The 19608-nt window shown below is 42.2% G+C and overlaps 1 protein-coding gene and 1 long non-coding RNA gene across 5 annotated transcripts in view; one reads left to right on the top strand and one right to left on the bottom strand.

Moving 5' to 3' along the window:
- Positions 1 to 85: 85 nt before the first annotated feature.
- Positions 86 to 1453, bottom strand: LOC141942255 (uncharacterized). The gene is made up of 2 exons (XR_012628579.1): positions 356 to 1453; positions 86 to 212 (listed from the first exon to the last, which is right to left on the bottom strand). It is a non-coding gene; the product is annotated as an uncharacterized LOC141942255 (long non-coding RNA).
- A 139-nt stretch (positions 1454 to 1592) lies between these two features.
- SPRED1 (sprouty related EVH1 domain containing 1) overlaps positions 1593 to 19608 on the top strand; it is a 60094-nt gene continuing 42078 nt past the window's right edge. For 2 of the 4 annotated variants that reach the window (XM_074868173.1, XM_074868174.1), the window contains exon 1: positions 1593 to 2259. In XM_074868173.1, the coding sequence (XP_074724274.1) occupies positions 2228 to 2259 (32 nt within the window). In that variant the 5' untranslated portion in view covers positions 1593 to 2227. Of the gene's footprint in view, positions 2260 to 4360; positions 4555 to 11969; positions 12112 to 19608 lie in introns of those variants that run through there. The other 2 variants (XM_074868175.1, XM_074868172.1) reach the window with 2 other exon arrangements.

Below are 19608 nucleotides of genomic sequence, written 5' to 3'. Positions count from 1 at the left end.
TTTCGGACAATGAGATTTATCAGTTGGCAAGCATGCACACAAAGACTAGGCAGGAAGAAATCACAATCCAGCTGACAGACAAAACCACAATATAATCTTTTATTATAATCTAATCTACTTGATGGTCTGACTCATGATTTTTAAATCCTCGGGGTTTGCAGCACTGCTCCACTTCTCCATCAGATCAAACAGCACGTTTACCACGCAAGTTCCTGAAAAGGGATTGGGGTTCGGTTGCTGCTGCTTCTCGGTTTCTCTGCTTACCTGGACCACCTACACGCGCTCCCCTTTCCCCGCGCGTTCAGAGCAAGCGGCCAAGTCAGGGCTCCGCACACCCTCCCGTGCCATCACCCACCTAGCTCCGCTCCCGGATCGCCAGCGCCAGGACCGGGGGACACCGGGAGAAGCCGTGCTCCGCGCCTCCGCAGGCGGCACGCCGGGGACAGCCTCACGCCGCCGCCGAAGGCCAGCGGGTCCAGGTTGGCACGCCCGCCTCCCGTGGCTCGCCAGTCCGCCCTCTTCACCGGCCCCTTGCTGCCGAACACGGTGGCTGACGGCGGGCTACAAGAAAGGCGATACCGGTGCCAGCGATCGGGCACGGGGCACCGGGGGTGCCTCCTCAACAGCCCCCCGCACTCCCCAGAGGCTGCCGCACACTTAGCGGTTACATTCCCTCCGGCTTAAGAAAGTAGGGAAAGACCGGAGACCCATCCCGCAAGCAGCGATCCCGCAAGGCAGAGACCCCGCCGGCACCCCGCCGGCGCTCAGCCGCGCCCCCCCGGCCGCTGCAGGCCGCTGCAGGCCGCCGGACCGGACTGGGCCGGGCCCCCCCCTCCGTCAGCGGCCCCCCCTGGCCCGGGCACGGGCGCTGCGCGGCCCCGCGCGCTCGGAGCAGGAAGGAGGGCGACGGTGGCGCTGCTCGCGTATCCCTCCGCGGCGCTGTGCGTGCGCGTGCGGCGGCGGCTCCTCAGGAAGCGCGTGAGGCAGCGCCGTGGGGGGAGGGGACTACTTTCAGGAACTCGATCGCGGGGCAGCCGCCGAGCGCCGCGGGGAGGGCGGTGGCGCGGGACCGTCCGGTGGCGGGCGCAGGGTCAAGCGGATTGCTCGCTTCCCCTCGCTCGTCCCGCTTCTCCCTCCTCCCTTTCCCCCGTGGTTATTTTGGATCAAGCTGTGGCGGCGGAAGGAGCTTGAAGTCAACGCTTCCGCCCAGTTTTCCTGGGAGGAGGAGGCGGTGGAGGAGGAGGAGGAGGCGGAGGTGGCGGCTGCGAGGAGCCGAGGCGGCGGCGGCCGCTAATGGAGTTGCTGCCGGGGAGGGAGCGCTGCCGCTGAACTTCCCCGCGGGGTTTCTCCCCCCTCTCCCCCTCGTCCCGCGGCCGGGGGCTCCTCTCTCGCCCCGGGAGCTCCTCTCCCCCCCCCTCCCCGCGCCTCTCCGCACACAAACAGCCGTGACGCATCCTCCCTCTCCTCCGTCCCCCCCCCCCCCCCCTTACCCACCCCCAGGCTGGTTTAAAACGCCTCCCTCCCCCAGTCACCAGCCTTCTCCTTGGGGCCGGCGCGTCCTCCCTCCCTCCGCAGTGCTCGGCGTCGCTTCGGAGGGGGGTGGGAGAGCCCACAGCCGAGCCGCTCTGCCCCCCTTTCCCCCTCCCCTCCCCCCCCCCCCCCGCTCCCGCCCCGGCCTGTGGCGGCTCCGGTGTCTGGAGGAATTTCTGCCGCCGCCGCCTGCCCCGGCTGGGCGCGGGAGGCGGCCGCGAGTAGCACCAGCAGCAGGAGGAGGAGGAGGAGGAGGGCAGCAGCAGCGAAGGCGGCTGCAGCGGGAGATGAGCTGCAGCGGGAGGACGGTGCGGTGCAGCTTCTTGCGGCGGGGAGCCCTCCCTTGTCTCCACCACTCTGTTCCCCTTTAACTGGGAGCAGCTCAAGAGCAGAAGACCTGTGGTTGTTGCTGCCGTTTCCACCACTACCTTCAGCATCATCATCATCATCTCTGAAGACAGGGGAAATACGCTCCAGCGCCGGACGATAGGATTTCGTGTTTCCAGGATAAAGATCGCCCTCCCCCCTCACCCCTCCTTTTCCCCCTCCCTCTCCCTCACTTCACAGCACTGTCCGTGCCCCGGCCGGGGGCGGCAGACCGGGGGGGTAACAATGGTGAAGTTTCTGGTGAGTTCTGGCTGCGCCCTGGCTGCGTCGGTGCTGCTCCGTCTCCCTGTCGGATCGCGGTGAGGAGAAAATGAGCGAAGAGACGGCGACTTCTAACAACGAGTAAGCGGCCGTTCCCCCCTCGCCGCGGCGCCGGCTCTCCCTGCCCTGCCCTCCCCTCCGGGCTGGGGCCAGGGCTCGGCGCGTCCCCCCGGCTGCGCGTCCCCCCGGCTCCGCGCCCCGCGGGGCCTCTGCCCGCTCACAGACGTGTCCTGCCCCCCCCCCCCCCCCCCCCCCCGCGCGTACTGCGCATTTCTGCTCGCGTCCATGGAAGCCCAGAAGCTCCCTCTTTGTGAAGGAGCTGGGTTCGGAAGGGCTGCGAGCCAGCGGCCAGAAAAGCGTGGTTTAATTAAAGCCCGGTAGGAAATGGTGCAGGTAACGATGGTGTCTTGGAGGGGGAGGATGGGCTTTGAAGCCCGGAGAGGCATCGGCACGTACCACCTCTGATAATATCCTATTACTTGTAGATATTTCACATGGAAACTAGTGTGTGGGAGCTTCATCCTGCAGGAAACTGCTCCTGAATTTTAATTGGATGAGTCAGTCAGTGTAAATACAGCTTAAACCTACCCTAAAGCCTTCTCTTTTTTTTTTTTTTTTTTGTCCTTTTAATGAGCACTTGGGACTTCTTTTTTTTTTTAAAAAAAAAAAAAAGAGGAAGGGGGCAGTTCAAGGATCGCTTAATATTTTTGATGTGACTGGTTTGGAGGAAATCCAGAGGAGAATGTGTGTGTGCGGCAGTATCCCCCTGCACGTAATCTGTCTTTGAGATACATTTCGGGTCGGAGGAGATAAATATTTGTCGGAAAACATCAGACTTCTTCAGGGCGCTGAAAGCCAAATATGAAGTATTTTGAAACTTTTTCTGTGACCGGGAAGTTTGAGGCTGGTGGCTGCAGTCCCCGAGCTTTGGCGTTAGGGTTTGCGCCGTGGGGACCCGCTCGGGCTGGTTTTATGAATGATGCGGTGCCGGCGCGGCCATGGCGGTGGGGGGGAGGGAGGGAGCGAGCGTCGCGCCCATTGTGTGCGGGCGGAGGTCGCGGGGTGGGGGGGGGGGGTGAGGAGCCGCCGGGCGGGCGGAGGGCGGTGAGGAGCCGCCGAGCTGGCGGGACGCGGGGCCGGGCGGATTCCCCCTCCGCTGCCTTCCCCGGAGCGAAGCCTGCCTGTGCGCCTCCCCCTGCGCCCCCAAACCGGGGCGCCTCGGGCCCCGAGGAGCCGCGCAGGCGGAGCCCCGGGGGGAGCGGAGCCCCGCGGAGGAGCGGAGCCCGGGCAGCTCCGCGCTGGGGGCCGCGGCGCTGAGCGCGGCGCGGAGCGGGCCGACAGCCGCTGCGGCGCCCGCGGGGCCGGCAGCCGGGGCCGCCGCCATGTTTCCTTTTTTGTGAATCGCTCTCATTTGCATACCACAATCTCCATTCATAAAAAAAAAAATAACCAAAAAAAAAAAAGTGCTGTCATCAGCGCTGACCTGCGGCAAAACCTGCCCTGCGGAGTGCCCGGAGCTGCTGCTGCCGTGCCGAGGACCAGCCTGCAGCCATCGGCTGCGGGAGGAAGGGCCCCAGGACCTGCTGTATTAATATGTGCTGTTCGCTGCTTGTTGACACAGTTATGTGGGAAATATCAGCTCGGGGAGGTGCTGGGAGCACGTGATCCGCTCCATTCATAAAATACCTGGCTGTCCATTCACAGTGCAGTACAGTGTCTGCATTCAGCAGCCTCGCAGCTCAGACCTGCATGGGGAGGGAGAGGCAGCCAGGCCGGCAGGTTTGTCGGAGAGGGCAGCAGAAAGAGGGCTTGTGGCTGCGAGCATGGGGGTTACTGTAAAAATAGGGGAGGGGGGGGGGAGAGTCGCTTTTATGGTTCGTGTTTGTCCTTTTCCTATAAAGGAGCATTAGTGCAGAAGCACCTTCTCTCTGTACTGTCTGACGCTTAAGCAAGGAAGTTTTATTCAGAAAACGTGGAAATACTTCCCCTCTCCAGAAATACTGACTCAAAACTAAAATACTGAAAATCAAATTCATTATTATGGATGTGTTTTCAAGACAATACGTTAATCCATTTGGGGTAGTTTACATCTTATTGAACAATACTGTCTTACATCTGCAAGATACCTACACAGTGTAGAAGGAAGTCGGTCATCTCTAATGAGACATTTGAAAATGTTGCCTATTATAAAACACAGATAACAATGAAGACAATTGATAAAATCAGCAATGCAGTTCATTTTTGTCTGTTTACTTCGAGAATTTTACAGCAGATTAGCTATCATCATTTCTCCTTACCCTATGCCGTGGCTGAAGAGACCTCTGAAATATCAGAATAACAGAGAAATGTTTTTAATACGGCATAAACTGTTTAGAGGTCAGTGTATTAACTTTGATTTTAAATATTTTGAGATCTTTTAGAAAATAAAATTGAATGAAACTGAATGATGAAGGATCCCTGAAGCAGACAATGTATTTGTTTGATGTAACTGTTTTGTGGTTGCCAGTGTTAAAATGGTGATGTTCAGAGCTCATGAATACACTATTTCATTATCTTAACAAATCACACTAAGGTGATCCTTAATTATACATTCGTGGAGTGGAGGAGGCTTTGTTGTTAGCGCAACCTAAGAGAATACCTGAAAGATTACTAGTCTACTTAAAATGAGAAAGGAAGGCTCACATACAGTATTTGGTTTGAGTTAATTCAGTGTTGTTATAGAGCTAAGTGTGTGCAACCTTATAAAGCACTATAAGCTGTGCTTTTTTTCAAAGAATAGGGGTTTTTTTTTTCACTCTGGTTGTTACAATATCAGAAGAAAAATATTGCTCTTCTCGGTTTCATTTGCTTTTTTTGACAGCATTTTTGGTGAGGCCAGAGTCGTCGTTCCTCTCTGGCTGATTTTGCACATAGCACAAGCATGCCACTTTAAATGATTGGGAAATATGACTGAAACTCCAAATAAACCATTTGTGAAAAGAGGGCAGATCTACCAATTGAAATTATCATATATTTAAGAGTTATCTATGTTTAATTTTATCAGTATAATTGATGACATCAGTGGCCTTGAATTCATTAAGAAATCTCTTGGCATATAAAGGCAAATACGGGTACTTTGCAATGCATTTTGTGTCATTGTGACTACCGGGAATATTCTGGCAGTTGAGCATTATTCTTTGTTTATAAAACTTCGTTTTATGGAGTAAGATATAAATATTTGTGATGTCTAGAGTTTGACCTCAGTTAATAATGTTAAATTATCAGTGGTGGTGGGAAAGATTAATTAAAAAGCTGCATTAAGGACTACTAAGTTTCTTGTCAGTCATGAACATATGGAAGGCAGCCTTATAAAATTCTGATTGCCACGGATGAATCTTCATTGGTGATTTTTACATTGTTCTTGTAGTGACGTTATTGCATTTGTGAGTTGGGTATTAGTTAAATGAGAGTATATACATCCAGATAATTTTTTTTTTTTTTCCCCTCAGTGGTGTTTTGCAGTCAGTGTGGTCAGCATGAACACAATGTGGTGTTCATAAATACAATCAGCTTTTAAATGATTTTGGATTTAGGATTATGATTTAGGATTTGTGGATGCATGGGTCAATTTGCTGTTGATGCAACTTGACATAATAATGTCAAAGCAGGCAGGTCAGCAAGCACTGTGCCGAATTCCTGTTTTGGTGGTAGATTTTACTGCTGTCTAGAAATGCTACTGAATTTCAGTGTTAGGTGAAACAATAATTGTTATGTTATGTAGTCCCCATTCAGTAGGGATGAATGATGACAGGCTTAAGATGGAGTCTGGGTTGCTGCTGTTGAAAAGTAGGAGCAGTGCTTTATTGGCTTGTTTACTTTCCTCTGTATTGCAGGTGGCCTCTTTCTTTTTCAGGGAATGCTTGTGCTCTTGAATTATATTCAGAGTTGCTTTTATGTACTGTGTTTTTACAGATTCAGACTGTCATATGCTAATTGTTTTGCTACATAGATACAGCTAATCTTACACTCATTTGCCTAGATAATTTAATTCAAGAGATTATAAATTAAAGAAACATGGATTGTATGCTAATGCTGTGTGCTTAACAGCTCCTAGATTATGATGTGATAAACATCCTCAAGTGTTGATTTGAAAAAGTAAAGCTGAGCTAAATTTTTAAAATAAAATACTTGATATGTTCATGTCTTCCTTCAGTATTTATAAAAATACTGTTTATACTTCATTTGTGCTTCAGAACTCCTTATATTACAAGCCCAGATACTGAAATATGAACATGAAATTGTATCTCAGAAAGTAAAGGCAACTAGTTTGGTTTTATTAGTTCTGGGAGGATTTTAACACTTTTCAGCTGGCTGATTTTCTTTCTTCGATTTAGGGCATATATAGACTTCGGAATTCTTCATTCCTTAATGTAAGGAATTTGTAAAAAGGAGTAAGGATTTTTTTTTTTTAAGGAAAGCGTCTTCTAAACCAATTGATTATATGAAATCATTGCAATTCTGATATATTTTCTTTTGGGGGAATTGTTCTTCATAGAGTCCTGGGGAGGCTTTTCCAACCCTGTGAACTGCTTTCTTGCTGTCTCTTTGGCTTTATGTTACGCCACACTACTTTGAAGGTGAAACTGAATTTGCATGTTACATAATTTGGGAGTCAGGGTTTTTCTGTTTATTATTTTTTTTATTTTTTACAAAAAAGGTTCACCTTGGCAACATTCCTTGATTACTGTAGTACTGCAGAAAAAGGTTTTCTGGATGTTTTGGCATAACTGGAGCCAGCGATAATATTTGAACTAAAAAATGACGAGTCTTTCCCATGTTTCTTCATTTAAAATTTAATGTTCTTGAAGTGTTAAAGTGACAGTGAGGACGTCAGCGTATATTTCAAAAGTAGAGACATTTCTTGAAAGGAATATATCTTGACAGGATTGGAAGTCAGAGGATTAAAGCTGAGGGTATTCCTGGTGGGTTTTGGCTAAACAGTGGCATTTTTGTTTGTTATTTACCCATTCTTGTGTATGTCTGGAGAAAACATATGCATTGGTGATGACTTGATGGGATATGACAAACACTGTAAACCAAAAATACTGTTCAGAATATTGACACAAGTTTTAAAAGGAGACAGAGGAACTACTTTTGGGTTTTTTGGATTTTTACTCCTCTGATTCAAAAAAAGTAACTGTGATATGGCATACAATGCTGTTGTTCTAATGTTTAAATGTCTGCTTTCTCCCTCTTCTTTCTCGATTGGAACATGTTGCAGTTTCCTTAAAGGAATTTGAAAGGTGGCTGGAAGTTGCCATGTTGTTGAGGATCCTAGTTTCTTTATGGATATATTAAAAAGGAACTATCTTTGTCTTTTTCCTTTCTGTTCTAATGTGCAACAACACTTAATCAAGCAAACTTTAACTAGCATGGTAACTGATACTGAATAGCTGGAATTGGTTGTAAACAAAAATTAAATGGTCCCTGAAAATATAAAATTTGTTCTTCCTTTCTCTCCCTTGAAAATACTAATTTCTCTTTCTGAAAGCACTTCTACTTGTGAAGTGTTTATTTAATTATTGGCGACTAATGTGGTACAAATATTCCAAATTAAAATTCAGTAAGATGTAAACAGATTTGCAACATTTTTTTAATACTTTCTCATACTTTGTTAGGTGAGTCTTCTAACCAGTCTTGGTATTCAGCAGAAAAGACCTTCAGTGATGCTTGTTTTTTGAGGGAAGGAAGGAGACCGGATGCTCTTTTGGTGTGCTGTATTAACATACATTTCTAGACTTAAGACAATAGCAATACATACTTACATTGCACTTACTTTTCCTGTACTCTCTTAAGATTTTTTTTTTTTTTGCTAGTGCTCAGGCTATGATCTAGTAAAATCTGTTGGCTGGCACTACTCCCTGTGGCTCTTCTCATACATGAGGTGGTATTGTGTTGTATATGGTAACAAATTTTATGGTATATGGTACCAGGGTAAACATGGTATCTCTCGTGCTTGAAAAATATCTGTAATAGGAATCAGTATCTAAGACTGTGGTGGTATTGAACAGCACTTACTTGTAGGAAGTAAGCAGATATCTTAAGTGCATGTGTTTTCACATCTTTTCAAAAGCTTATCTTTACATAATGTTCATGCAGATGTCTGTGGTATCAGCTTCTTAAAAGAATATATATATTCGTTTATTTATATTCAGTGCTTTATATTCACTGTTTTTCTCCTACATGTGACAAGAAAAGAATCTAAAAAAAACCCAAATGACCAACAAATCTTTAGATATGCTAAGGGACAAAAAAAATGTGCATTTGAGTGCTTTGAGTAATAAAATTGTTTATAAATGTGACTCCGATTAAATAATAACTGACTTGTTACACACAATTGCAGGCCCTAATTCCCAGTGCTCCAAATGAGGTGGGGAAAATAAATAATAATAATTTTAGAAGACCCAGTATACTGATGATAAATGCATCTCTATATGCAAGGAGATCACAAGCATTTTTTCTCTAAGAAGTCACTGTCATATGACAGTAAATACTTCAATTCAAACAGGGAAAATAGGCCATAGAAACTTCAGCAGTTCCTGTGCTTCATTCTGCATTGCTGCCTGACACCAGACTTCCATTCAGAAGTATCTTTCATGTGTGTGCTACATAAGAATTCCCTAAATGTGTACTGTTGAAACATCTAAACCATATTAAAAATGAAGTGATAAAGATATTTTTTTGTCGTGTGTCGTGTCGTTTCCCCCCCCCCCCCCCCGATGTATTCATTCCTGTGTTTGAAAATTTTGACTACTGCTGTTTGTGATATTTTAGTTATGTGAGGAAGTCTTGTGATCGGTACTTCTGCTACGGGGAGTCACACAATCACCTGTTCAGAACCCCTAAAGAAATCTGTGAGCTGATGTTTGGCTTGAATGGTTTACAAGAGCAAGTGTCATTAAAATCTGTGGAAGAGTTATCTTTTTTTTTTTTTTTTTTAAAGAAACAGAAAACAGTACCAAATAAATAGGTCCTTCCCAAGATGATCTGACAACTGTTGACAATTACCCTTTTTCTGTGACTTGTACTGAGGGGTTGCGACACTAACTGGAGTTTGTCAAAGCAAAAATGAAACTGATTTATTTCAGTTTCAGTAAAGTCAAATGCTGTGAATAAACAAGCGTAGCAACAAGAAGCATTAAGAATTTCATTAAGAAACCAAGTAACTACTGAAAACTAGTGTCAGGTTTATTAAAAATTGTTACTGAGATTGACTGCCTTCCTTAAATAAACCCAGAACTGGTGAGATATAACTCTCAGTGAGGATTCCTGCCTGAGATTTTTTTCCTTAAGAAATTCTGCAGAACTGTTTTGGTGAAGTGGTATAAACCTTGAGGGCATGAGTGATTTCTCTCTTTTTAACCTTTTGAAAGGATTAAGTAAGTGTAGTGAAAAGTAGGAGTACAGATTTAGGAATTTTTATGCAGCTTCCTAGAAAATTTTCAGTCTCTCGGATGTGATGAAGTACTCTGTGCCCTAGGTATTTCGTTCTGTGTATGGCGTGCTTACTCTGGATCTCGGTACAGCATGCCCTAATATGAAGCCTGTGGTTGAGCCTGATATATGTTGAGCCTCGAACAGGAACACATTTTTGAAAGGGCGTAAAGAAGCTAATTCAGGATTTAGAGTTGAACCCTGTACATTTAAAATGGGAAATTCTGGGGTTTTTATTAATCTATGTAAGTGGCTGACATAAACCTGTATGTTTTTAAGCACTAGTTACTGTTACTAATCACTCATCTTTGCTTGCTTTAGGACCAAGAATAGATTGGGAGTTTCCTAGTAGAGTAGACTTAGGATAGGTATGTTTGTGCCCTCTTCAGGGAGCAATTACCTATTTCATTGCAAGTTCCACTTGTAGTTCAAATGCTACTGATCTGTGCTACTGATGTAATGCAGAAAAATTTTGGAGTTGCTGTCTTTAACTTTGCAAGATTTTAAGAAAAAAAATAAACTGTAGAAGAAATTACGGTACCAGTGGTACATAATGAGTGTGCCAAGGAAATGCAAAAGTTGTAAAATGAAATGCTTGAGAATTTTCAGGCTTGAGAACTGAGATTGTTTGTGCAAATATAATCCATGTGGCCAGGGGGTATGAATTTTGATGATTTTGATAATGCGACAGAGCCAGGAATATAATCAGATTGCCTGGGTTCTGCTCTCAAACCTTCAATAGTAGGCAATTTTCCTTTTTTTTAGTCCCTTGTCTCATTTGTTGCTCATCCTGTGCCAAAAAGGAGAATTGCACCTTCTGATCACGCACAGGTGGGGCTGTGTAGTTGAAGACTGCATTTTAATAAGCATTAAAAATCTATTAATGCTAATATTGAAAAGTAAAGCAATGTTCTAACAATTTTGTTAGGGGCTTGTTTGTTTGTTTCTGCAGTTTAGTCTGGTTTTAGTCTTTAATCTTCAGATTTCGACTATAGGAATATTTCAGATGTTTGTAATATTGCTGTAATTCTATCCAGACTTTGTAGCATGCTGTTTCTTCTTTCTGCAAGTATGATTTTCTTAATCTTCATCTGAAAATTGGGGTTTTGGTGTTGGGGTTTTCACCCCCCAATTTGGAAGCTCTCTCTAGTGTAGTATGAGAAGGTAATAGAAGGCATGATAAATCTGTTATGGTGAACCTGCTTTTGGTTTGGTTCTTTTAAGGCGATAATGACATCTGTTATGTGAAGTCATGCCACAACGCGATACGTGAGTCCCATGCTAGTGGCAGTTGGGTTATTGACATGTATGGGCATATTTGCTGTGGAGCCACCTAATATATGGATTACCATTAAGCCTGGGTTTCTGTGGTGTCACTCATGTATCCTTCAGGAATGGTGTCATACTTCAGGCATGTAAGTGCAAAGTACTTGCAGCTCTCATTGAAACGAAAATGCCAGTTGCTTGTCATTTCTTAATCAGTAAATATATTTTTCTAATTAGATCATTTTTTTTACCTCTTCTCTTTTTTTGGCAATTGGTAGGTGAAGTGTATTGTTCTTAAAATTTTTCACTATGTTCTGCTCTGTGGTTCCTGAAGAAGTCAGAGAGAATGTTTAAAATCAGGCTGTTATTACACAGCTGGTTTTATGCATAAAGGCCCATAAATGTCCTGACTGAATCTTGCTTCATCATCTACTTCTTTCAGCCTCCAGAAAACTTTTTAATGGATGTGTAACCGCTGCTTAAACAGTCCTGTGATGATCTCTAGCACAGTACTTCTATGCTTTCTGTATTTCTACTGAACGGGTCTAGCTTAAAATATCTTGTATTGTTTTAGCTGTATTCCACTTGACACATCCTCTAGAAGAGCCCCCATATGCACCTTAAAATGTACGTGCTTTGTTACTATGGTGATGGAAAAGAATCGTGCATGTTAACAACCCCGTGTTAGGTAATGGAGGATTTGCAGAAATCAGTTAAGCGTTTGCCTGGGGCACTGAAAATTGAGTCCTGACCATACCTCCACCCCAGCCTCTTGGCTACAGGCAGGCTGAGGGAATCTTGTTATGGGATTAGACACTTCTCTGTTTTCAGGTTGTTTGGGGGGTGAAGAGGACTTTTTGGAAATGGTTTCAGAAGCAGCTGAAGTAGTGTTGCCTTATCGCGTGCTTTTAAGTGTCTTACGTCCTGTTCTTAGGGTGTGCTGCACAGTGTAAAGGAGATGCTTGTGCGAGCATGTTGCATGTTTGTCACTGATACAAAACCAGTTTTGTTTTTCTTTGAACTCCCTAGGTTGGCACTGCAGGAATTCGCTACCTTTCATTTCTCTTCTTATGGCTGCCTGCAGATCCTGCAAAGGGAGAATATGTCCACATTCATTCCCCTGAAGCAAGGTAGAAAACGTGAGCTTCATCTATTAGTTGAATTCTGGATGAAGAACAGGTCTCTTCAAGGAAGGTATTCCAGAACAAGACATTAATTTAGAGTGCTCTAGTATAGATTAATTTCCTGTGGAGGCCTTTCGTTCTCCTTCTTCTGAAGTAAGTTGTGGTTAACTAGGGGAAAACTGCTAAGTGTAGTTGTCTAATTAGAGGAGCTTTTCAGGTTCTCCTCTCTTTTTCCTTCTCAGATATAACTTTTAAAAACTAGTTCTCTTGCATTAGTTTTGTTATTTGTATTTCTTTATTTTTTTACAGCTGAAGGTGGCATATCTTCCTGTGTTGTGAAGTGTGCTGGCTTTTAAAGAGACCCATCCTTGTAGGTTTTGTTTTGTTTTTAGCATTTTAGGAAGCGTTCTTCTGAGCACTTCTCCGTATTAGTGTTCTCATACAGCTTATCCTGAAAAGCTTCTCTGGAAAATAAGATGCTGGTTAGTGTCTCTTTGAGACGTTTTGACTGGCCCACTGAGCACCCTTACAGGTCTTAATACCAGCATTTTACCCTTGAGCAATGCTAGCAAGAAGCCTGGTTTTTACCACTCTGGGACAACAAAAATATAACTCAAATAAAAAACATGTGTTTCGTTTGCTGTAGAAAGACAGAATGCTTCCCACAGGCTACGAGTTCATTCTCCTTTCAGCAGTGAAAGGAGAAGACATTACAAAAATGTTGAAAATCAATATTGAGTGTCTTCACTACAGAAAATTCAACTTTTTTGACACTTGTGAACAAATCTTCCTGAAGTAGAACTACAATTATATGTATAGCTTCTTTTCTGAACAAAATCAAAATGTATGGATTAGCCTTGTGGAATAACTGAAAATAAGTTTACCAAATCTGTTAGTTCAGCAGGTATTTTAGGCCTGAGCAGCTACTGGGAGGTGTAGGATTGGTTTTTCTGTCTTTTGGCAAATCTGTGCAGCATGAGCTTGATCCCCACAACTGAAGCTCAGTGGATGAAGTAAAAGCTTTAACTAAGCTTTAAGGTCCTCGTGCTCCTTCCAGCTGGAGAGTGCAAAACAGTGAGCTTTGATCCATGTATCATCCCAAATAAGGCGTGATGATCCAAATCTCTGCCATGTGCTTCAGGAAAACTTCATTTTGGTAGAGAAGTTGCAAGAAATACCCTAATTAACTTTCACGTGTCAAAGGAAGCAGCAAGTGTCACTTCTCAAGGACAAGAGTAATTTTGGCCAGCTTTTCTGACGTTGCTTCACAGTCTGTATCCAAGGCAATTGCAGGTAGTGCAGAAATCATAGTATTCTACAGTAGAAGGGATTGCTTTCTACATTTTTTTGTTCTTTTCTAACTTAAGTATTTTACAGTGGAGAAAGCATAGCTGTCATTTCCCAGTTACAGCATTAATATCTATAAACTAGGATGTATTTGGTACAAGGGGATTTTTTCCAGTTTTGGTATTCCTCAGCCGAGACAAATATTCCCTTATTTTGTCTATATAATAAAATGGTATATTTGATTCCTGAGAAATGCAGTCTTAACAGTAGAATTGAAAGATGCTGTTCAAGCTTTTATCATTAACTAATAAAATTGGTTTGGTTGTATCGTGTTTTCAGTAGGATGCAACTTCTGTTGTCTTTATTTATGCTGGAAAATGGTGTTCTCCAAAGGACTGTTTTTGCTTTCCTCCACAATGAGTTCTTATTACAGCTCAGCAAATAATTTTGTGAGAAATTGCTTCTGTTTGACTTTGGGATATGTCCTTTGGCAATAACAATGCTGGTCAAAAAGCAGGAAGTTCTCTTGGTCTAGCCCTTTCTTCATGCGTTATTCCAGTAGATCACAAGAAGCTCAGATTGATACTTCTGAAGGTTTAAGTAGCCAAGTATTATTTGTATGCCTTTAACTTCCATAGAGAACATGATTAGAAGTTACTCTAATATCTGACAGCAGAAGTAGGGAGGATTATGTATTATTTCTCTCTGTCGTTTTTTTAAAAGTTTGTTTTTTCCTAATGATAAAACTTCTGTTCATTCATCTTCAGTCTCTTAAGCTACATTATATACCATTTCCTTCACAAACGAGAAGGTTTTGTGTGTAGTTTATCCATTTCGATATGTAGCCTTGCAGCAGCAGTTGCCCAGTCTGGTGGTTGAGACTGCTACCAAGTGAGGTTCCAAGATACGCAGGAATTAAGTTGAATTCAGTATTAATTATACTATTTGGGATTTCATGAAGCTATCTGTCTGTAGCTCTGAAGGTCTGGAAGTTGATGCTCCTTTGCAAAACTATGCAGAAAAAGGTATTCACAAGCAAATCTTCATTATTCTTTGGGTGTTTTTAAGAGATGTAAATCTGAACTTTTTAAATGCTCCCTTCCCCAAATGGTATGAAGTTTTGTAGTGGTATAACTGATATATGCTATGGGTGGGTTTGTTTTAATGGTTTTTGATAGACTATTTACATATTTTTAAATACTTAACTCTTCAGAATGGTGTTGGGTTTTTTGCCTAGATCCTTTCTGTCAACCTGTGAAGTATTTCAGAGTAAGCTAAAGTTGCATAAGTACACAAGCCATTTAAAATAGAAATATAAAGAATTCCATTAATGCCCTGCATTTTACCAACACTGACAAGTCCAGTTTCACTAAATAAATAGCACCGGTGCTGTCATTTTGACACACAAAATAACTTTGTCTGTAGTTAATAGCCACCTCTTAAAGCATCTAAAGCAAATTTGCAGACAAGATCAGTTAATGAGGGGAGAGTGGGTGTAGATTTATTTAAAAATCCACTGAACTTAACTGCTCACTTATTTGCTTTTTAATAGTGAAGCAGATCTGTGGTTTGAAATGGTTTGGGGAAGGTTTTGTGACAAGGCAGATGATGGTTCAGAACTACTTGAAAACTAGAAAGGGGTCAGCTACAGTTTCTCCTTTCTGGGAGACTGGAAATCTCCCTTTGAAAATGTTCAAGAAACTTGATAACTTAGATATTGAAGATCTTCAGAGATGCAATTAATATCTGAACAAAGTTTTCCAAGGACATCACAAATTAATGATGATTTGGTCCTATATTTTATTATCTTTAAGATGTTAGTGCTGCTATTACCTGAAGATATTAATTCTTTACATAAAAACATAAGAATTGCCATAAAGGATCTGGCAAAAATCCGTTGACATCCTTTCACTGTCTTTTCCACTTGCTATACTTTGTTAAATTCCACATGCATCTGTTTCCTCATCACGAAGTTTGAGCTGAAATACATTATTTGCTTCTTGATTCTTTGGTGGAAAACTTTACCATGTGGTTGGTAGGGCTTCGTTTTACTTTAGCAGCAATTCAGTTTTGGATGGCTCATCTGTTCTTAATACAAGTGTTGTGTTTTCAGGCATTCAGAAGTTGAAGTGAACAGAAATTGCTATGCCAGATTACTCAATTTTAATCTTTTGGTATAGTTTGCTGTTCATGTTTGCATGTTAGAACTTGAAATTAGTCTTAGTATCTAAATGGAGTATTTCAGAGCATCGTGTACTGCATGGGTATTTCTTTTCTTGAAACAGTTTGTCTCAAGAACTGTGTGAATAAGGTAATGAGATAAAATGGTAAGCATGATGTTCTGGGGAAAAACTTAGCTATTCCGTTTTGTTAGGAAATGGCATTGCATTTGTGGTTATTTATGGTTATGTCAGTGTCAACTGCTTGCTTTTTGATGCTAAAGTAGTGTTTTAGCAGAAGGAGAAAGGGAATTGGGAGGTGCTGGTGCTCTTGGGCTTTGGCCTTGAACAAGGACCTCATGAAGTGGGGAGGGGATTGCCTGTGTCACCTTCCTTCAGCCTCTGTTCAGTCAGGGCTGGCTTATTAATAGTTGGAAACTGTTTCTTTTTCTAAAGATGCTACTTTACACTAGATACGTCTGAGGTTCAAACAAAGGATTTCTTGATTAAAAGTTAGGTATACTTCAAAATTGATCTATGTGTTCTATTTACCTGTAGGTCTATTTGTCATTTTTATACACAAAATAAAATGTGCTTAATAGAAATCAATTGGATGCAAGGAATTTCTAACTGGTTATTTGGGCCAAGGCAATACAAACTGTAAATGTGAAATTGTATGGGTTTGAGAGAGCTGCTGGACATTTTAAATTACTTTTTTCCCCTCATTGCTGTTAGTGTTGTTGGACTTCTTGTATACAGTTTCTTAGAAGTAAATTACACCAGGGCTGTTCTTGTTGCATTCAGTGCTTTCTCAGCTGTAAAATCTTGATGATGTATCATCAGTCTTGTTTTTTCAAGGTGGGATTAGAGAGATGAGGGTATCAAATGAAAATAAGGCAGGGGACGGGTGGAAGGGCAAAAGTAAACCTGCTGTAAGAGCTACCTATGTCTACAAAATATATTAATTCCTTTCCCCTTATTAGAGCTGGGCCTTCTGCCAAGACAGATCTGCTGTTCCAGCTGGGGCTTGCAGAAGCAGTAGTGACTGCAGGAGGTGATACATACCATTCTTTTAATGTTCAATGGCATTGACAGTTACCAAAGTTTTTTTTTCTTTGCTCAAGTTTATCCTTGCTATAAGTTAAAAAGAAAGGCAATGGAGACAGTAAGACAATGCTGAAAAGATAAAGACTGACAAGGAGAGAAATCTAGGGCCTAGTTTTAGGTATGCATTTAAAAGTCAATTAGGCAAACTACTGGCATTAAGTTTCTAAAATTATTTCAGATGCCTGTCTTGCTATTTGAAAGCTCTTCTTGTAGCAGATCTTTAAGTTTTTTCATTGAAGTATTGTACAGTGAACATTAGAATCCTTTATTAAGACTGCTTCTCATGTTGAGTTACTGTCTTGTCCCCCAGTGCACTGGCTTCTGGAAAAATACCTAGTAAACTCAACGGCCTAATTGATGTACTGTTTGGAAGTGTTGGAAGCTATAGATAGTTTGTATAAGAATTGCTTCCAGCCCTACCAGTGGTATCCATGGCACTAGTAAGAAAGCATTTCTAGGCAATTTTTATCAGCTTCGCTTGTTAGCTTTCTTGCTACTTTTAAAGAATGCCCAAACACTGTTCTGAAACTTTAAAGGAAATGCAAAGAGAAGTTTAAATGTCTCTGTGGGCTATGCAGCTGCCACTCTTTATATGAAGAATGACAGGCTTCACCAGAATGCCTGGTTCTTAAGGCAGGAGACCATGATGCTGAAACACATTAGAACAACGTTATTTATATTCTGCCAAAAGCAATTATCCTGCAAGACTTATAAATATGTGTTAGCTTTTATGTGTGTGATAAACTCTACAGACTTCCACAGAGATCTGTAGGTCTACTCAGAGTGATATATTTAAATTTTTGCAGGACTGAAGCCCAAGTGCTTGCATAAAAAGATGTTTCTAGTTGCAGGCATATGCTGATTATTCAGTAGTGTGGCAGAAGTGTTTCTTTGGATTGGTCTGTTCTGATTAGGATTGTTATTATGCCAAGGTAAAGAGTTTTTACATTTAATAGTATTTGATAAGAGTTGTTTTAAGAAACCTGTTTTGACCCACCAGTATTTCTTTCTAACAACTTCTAAGCTCCCAAGGGTTCTTATCTGCCCAAGAACACTATTTTTAATTTCTGTGAATCCTTTACTTTTCCTCCCCATGAAGATTTATTACTCCTTAAAAGCATCTTCAGTTAGCTACTTTAAGCCCTAAAAGTGGCCTTGTTCTGTGCTGTGTCTTTTCGTCACCCTGTGACAGAAAATGAGCTCCACTGTTCTAGGGGAAAGGCCTGTACTTTGGATCTTGGCTACCAAATAGAGCAGCTTTTCTGTTCGCCCCACAGCTGCTGTTAATGTTTCATTCTGCAACTGCTAGAGGATGGGCAAGTAACCGTCCTCATATGAGACAAAAATATAACTCCATTAGTCAGCTGGCGTGGGTTGTTGAAGCAGAAATGCAGGCAGTATTTTCTCCTGGTGGAGAAAAATCCATCACATCCTATTAAAGTTGCCATTAGCTGACTATGGGGGAATGTACATTTCCTGAATCCACGATTGCCTGTTCTCCTTACTTTGATGGCTGTCTACTTTAAAACTTGTAATTTAGTCATAACTATTATAAGATCATGTTACATCTCTGGGGTTAAATCTATTTGACATACAATCTGTCTGAGAAAAGCCCTTAAGAAATAATGGTGCTTGACACTAACTGAACCTTAAATTATTGTGGTGTGAATTAGAGAACCTTGTTCCTGAAGAGATTGTGAGCTTTCCGAAATCTATAGCGCCCTGTAGGACTTCTAAGATTTAGTATTTTAACTTTTAGACTATTTAGTATTTTAACTCATTGCTGTTAAACACAGATTTTGAAGTTTCTTTCAAAGGTGGGTGCGTTTGGGGTTTTGTGATGGTTTTATTTATTTTTGGTTGGTTGGCTGGTTTCCTTACAGCTGTCTTCTGAAGGTTGAAAATGTGATAGGCTAGTGGCATCTTTGACATCCTCTTGGCAGTGTTCGTGGTAAGGTTTAAGTGAGGGAGAGTTATGTTATAACCCTTCAACTTTGTCGTGCTAACATTTGAACCCTTAAGGTTTTTGGGTGTTTTATTTTCATAACATGCAATTATGGCATAGAGCAGCACCGAGAAAATACAAAAGTGCCTTCTTTTCATAGCTGCTTATCAATGAAAAGAAAATCGTCTTTCCTTTGTTATTCTGGAACTGTCAATTTTTAGTCATGTCTGGAGCAGTGTTTCAGTAAAGGATGACTTTTTCTCTCTACTGCAAATACAGATGTGGTCAGACTTCCTCTTAGTTTAGTGCTTAGATTTTGTTAAAATCTCTTGGCCACCTTATTCCTTATTTCTTTAATTGCTTATGCCCTTTTTTTTTAACTAAGTGTGGACAGAGAGAAATGTTCAAATCTCTTAAATTGAGAGGGATGAATATTTAACCTTGATATGAGGAGTGAATGATTCTTTACGATAACACTTCTGGTGTTAGTATACCAACTGTCGTGAATCTGAAGATTACAGGTGCATTAACACCTGTAGGTGTTAGGCCGAATATTATTCAATCTCATCCTGTGTGGCCCATGTCTGTCTCCACATAGTGTACAATATTAAGGTTGAAGAAGCAATGATGCAATGGCAAGCAGTGGTCTAGTTTGTTTTTTTATTGTAGTTATGTTTTAATACAGGCAGATCCTGGATATATCTCCAGCTGGTTGTCAGTTTTCTGTCTCTGGTGTTTTTCGTGTTTCTTTAGGGCAGGTAAGTGGCAATGCCTATGCTGCTTTCGGTTTGTTCCCTTCTCCCTCTGATACAGTTGCTTCTTGTTATTCTCAATAAGCTATCTGTGGTAGTAAAGAACTTCAGAACATTGTAGTGAACAGTAAAGTTAAAATAAGAACATTAGATTACTGTGTTATACAAATATAATTTAGTTACACACTTACTGACTCTGCTAGTTGAATTAAACTAAAAAGTAAAAATTATGAAGCTCCAGCTGAGGGAGCTATTTTCTGTCAAGTTGGATCCTTGCATGTTCACATAAGTCATGTTCCCTAAACCTTAGCATGGAA

The sequence above is a fragment of the Strix uralensis genome, chromosome 4 (assembly GCF_047716275.1).
Source record: "Strix uralensis isolate ZFMK-TIS-50842 chromosome 4, bStrUra1, whole genome shotgun sequence".
NCBI lineage: Eukaryota > Metazoa > Chordata > Aves > Strigiformes > Strigidae > Strix > Strix uralensis.
The sequence above is the reverse complement of the archived record's forward strand: the minus strand, read 5'-3'. Positions and strand labels throughout refer to the sequence as shown.